Source organism: Fibroporia radiculosa, assembly GCF_000313525.1.
Source record: "Fibroporia radiculosa TFFH 294 genomic supercontigs, scaffold16878, whole genome shotgun sequence".
Classification (NCBI taxonomy): Eukaryota; Fungi; Basidiomycota; class Agaricomycetes; order Polyporales; family Fibroporiaceae; genus Fibroporia; species Fibroporia radiculosa.
This window is the reverse complement of record NW_012133004.1, coordinates 942-4312: the sequence shown is the minus strand read 5'-3', so window position 1 is coordinate 4312 and position 3371 is coordinate 942. Positions and strand designations below refer to the sequence as shown.

Here is a 3371-nt window from a genome sequence, read left to right as displayed (position 1 = left end):
TTGTTTTGGGCCCTCTGGAGATCTCCTATGGCCCACTTGTGTCCCTTCCAAGAGGGTTTCCACCAGAGGATTGCTCCATAGAGCATGAGAGGCATCACATGCGCTATGTATAGCCTCCTCTTGTTGACAGGGGTGAAGCCCCTGACCGAATTGCCCAGCATCCGCAGTGTGTTGACTGTGGACTCCGCCTTGTTGGCATAGAACTTAATATGCCCATGGAAGGATAGTTTGGGATCCAAGAAGAATCCCAAGTATCTCATTTCTATCTTGGGTTGGATCCTATGGATCACCCCATCATCCCGAACTGCAATCGCCGGTCCCAGGGGGTGGCTGTCGCTGTAGGGTGTCTTGTTGCGCCTAAAGTGCATTAATTCAAGTTTGCTGGATTCCACAGACAGGCCGAGCCTGCCTAGGTCCCCCATGAGGTTGTGGTACATATCGGTCAGGACTTCCACATTTGAATCCAGCTGTGATCCTAGAGTAGATCCACCTGGTTCAGGAGATGCGGCAAACAAAAGGCCGTCATCAACGAAGAATTGTGCCACAACATTGGCAAATCTTCTTTCCTGTCCTGGTGCCCACTTGTGGAGCACTGGGGCAATATAAAGTCCGGATAGGATGGGGGATAGAGAGGATCCTTGTCCCAACCCAACGGAGAAGTCCAGGGGGTCAGTAGTAGCCCCATTGAATAAGAATTTGGTCTCTCTACCAACAAGGTAATCGGCCATGAATTTGCAGAGCTTAGAGCTAAACCCTTGCTTAGTCAACATGCGCAATAACACCGCCTGTTGTACAGATGGGTAAAATTGAGAGATATCCATGAGGAGCACTGAGGGGGTAAGCCCCGCCTCCCATGCCTTCTGGATGTTGTGGACCAGTTGCATCCCAGCGTCCGTAGTGCTATGTCCGATGGTGCCCCCGAATTGTGCAGGGTGCATGATGCCGAACTTTTGCCCATCGAATTGCATTCGATGGGCAATAAGTTTTTCTAACCATTTGCCAGAGCAATTGAGCAGGCAAATGGGGCGATATGATGTCGCCGATGTGTAGTCCTCCTTTTTTGGTTTGGGAAGGACCACTGTGACTGATTCCTTAAATGCCTCTGGGCAGACCCCAAAGGCAATACAGGCATTGAAAAGTGTGTGGAAGAACCTCCTGATACCAGGCCCACATTCAATTATATTTCCATCACCTAAGTCGACAGTCCGCTCAGTTAGCCATTTGATCCACAGCCAATTGAGATGATCCGGTCCAGGAACAGACGTATTACTAGTCTTCCCAAGTACCTCCATCATTTCCCACTCGCTGAAGGGAAGAAATTCCCTTTCAGGCAATTGGGGGATTGCCTCAATCATCTCCCAATCAACTGGTTTAGGGTTGGTTGGAGTGAATTGGGTTTGGAAAGCCTCTGCCATCAAGGCAGTGGTGTTGGCCGGTCTGCCATTGCGCATTTTAAGCTGCACATTGGCTGACTGCTTGCGTGGTTTGGTCCATTGGACAAAATCCAATATGAGTTTGGGGTTAGATCTCTTGATGCAAGCATCAAAGAATCCCCTCTTGGCTGCTCTGGTGGCTTTCCTCAAGTCACCCCGCCGGTTGTGTAGGTCTGACACTGCTGCCCTAACGACTACCCCCTGGGTCGCAGTGCGAGCATCAAAGGAACCATGCGATGACCTCAGCGCCCTGTAATGGACCCTGGCTTCATCCACATTTCTCGTCGCATCCCTTACTCTCTGGGCTGCTCTCTGACATCTCCCATTCCACCAGGTGCGAGACCTGGCAGATACTTTAGGAGTTGTTGCATGATTCTCCCAATGTGTGGATAGAATATTCTGGAGGTACGCAGCCGCTTCGGCAACGTCCTCCTTGGATTGAAATATGGGCTGGTAGGCATGTAATTCAAGAGCAACGGTGTTCAGGTATTCCTGGGCCACTGTTCCTGTTCTAGGGATGCGAGGATCCCTGGTTGGATTGGCGTCAATTGCCAAGGTCCACTTGAGGACTGCATGGTCAGAGCGGTGTCTGCCATTCTGATCCACCTCAAGAATTGACTCCCCTTCCCTATAGTCATGATCGATCCATACAAGATCAATGGTGCCTGGGGAAGCAGCGGTACTGTTGGGAATCCACGTTGGGATCCCCTCGTCGTCATTTAATAGATCAAGACCTATGTCCTGTTGTGCAAGGGTGATCAATGCTAGTGCCTTGTCACCATGCCTGTTGCGCATTCCAGTCCTTCGAGACCCTTTATCCCACAGGACATGCCGCAGATTGAAGTCCCCTGCCATAACCGCTATAGGTGGTAAGGACATGACATGGTCGCCGAGGTATTCCACCGCGGCGAATGTTTTGCTGTCATTGTATACACACAGGACATGTAATGGTCCCCCCCTCATGCTCAGTTTAACTAACAGAGCGTCAGGATGGTCAACGATGTTGGTCAGGACAACAGGGCTATATTGTCCCCATCGTCAATTGACATATACAGCCACCCTTGAGCGCGATGACGTACCCAGGCACACAAAGTTACAGTGCTGGACTGTATCAACAAGCCAATCTCCATCTCGATTACGCGAAGATGCGATCTGTTTGATCTGGCCCCAGAAGATCTCTTGGACCATGACGACATCGGCATCTCTGTTGTCTTCCAACAGAAGTGCCGTGTTTTCCCTCGACTTTTGCACATTCTGACTGATACAGCGGAATGATGGGGCCGCGGCTATCTCTTGGTGGTCATTGTTATCACCATTGGAGACAGGTCGTACACTATTTACATCGCTAATTGTACACATATAGACAACGCAGTAAATGATATCAGGAAATGAAATTACTGAGCCACTACCCCCAAGGGGCCGGCCTCAGCATTCCCATCCGTCCCTTCATCGGCATACATCTCCTCAATGGAGTGTTCCGGTGCATCTGGGGGAAGCATCTCTATGCCGCTTGCCTCGCCCTCAATCTCCAAGCCCTCAAAGCGGGAGCCCTTCGCCAGCTCTGCTCTGCCCTTGGCCCTCGCACGCTTGGTGACCGTCGCGGCCACCGCTGCTGCCTTCGCTGCAGGCACTTTCAGAGGGTTTTCTGAGTGCCATTTCTTGTTCCTCGCGTGCTTCGCCCAAGAGCACTTGGGGTAACTCGCACGATGTCCTTGGGTGCCGCAGTTAGGGCAGCGGTCGTGGGACTCGGGGCAGGGGAGTTCCTCAGCCTTGAGGACGACCCGGCGCTGGGCACAGCACAAGGCCAGCCTGTTGTGTAGCTCTGCGATGTGGGGCTCGCCACACCTCTCGCAGTGTTTGTGGGTTGCCTTGCAGATTGGCGCAGGGTGGCCCCACCTCCAGCATCAAGGGCAGAGAGGGACGCGGTCGGCTTCGTAC

General features: G+C 52.2%; 2 protein-coding genes across 2 annotated transcripts in view; both read right to left on the bottom strand.

The window, feature by feature from the left end:
• Nucleotides 1-25: 25 nt before the first annotated feature.
• On the bottom strand, nt 26-2312 carry FIBRA_09232 (uncharacterized protein; the record flags this gene model as incomplete). The annotated part of the gene is made up of 2 exons (XM_012321551.1): nt 26-73; nt 129-2312. 2 exons carry the CDS (start codon nt 2310-2312, stop codon nt 26-28), a joined length of 2232 nt encoding a protein of 743 aa, XP_012176941.1.
• A 515-nt stretch (nt 2313-2827) lies between these two features.
• FIBRA_09231 (uncharacterized protein) overlaps nt 2828-3371 on the bottom strand; it is a gene marked incomplete at both ends in the record, with an annotated part of 1177 nt that continues 633 nt past the window's right edge. Inside the window, 2 exons of the mRNA XM_012321550.1 lie at nt 2828-3220; nt 3279-3363. Coding sequence (XP_012176940.1) covers nt 2828-3220; nt 3279-3363 — 478 coding nt within the window. The remainder of the gene's footprint in view (nt 3221-3278; nt 3364-3371) is intronic.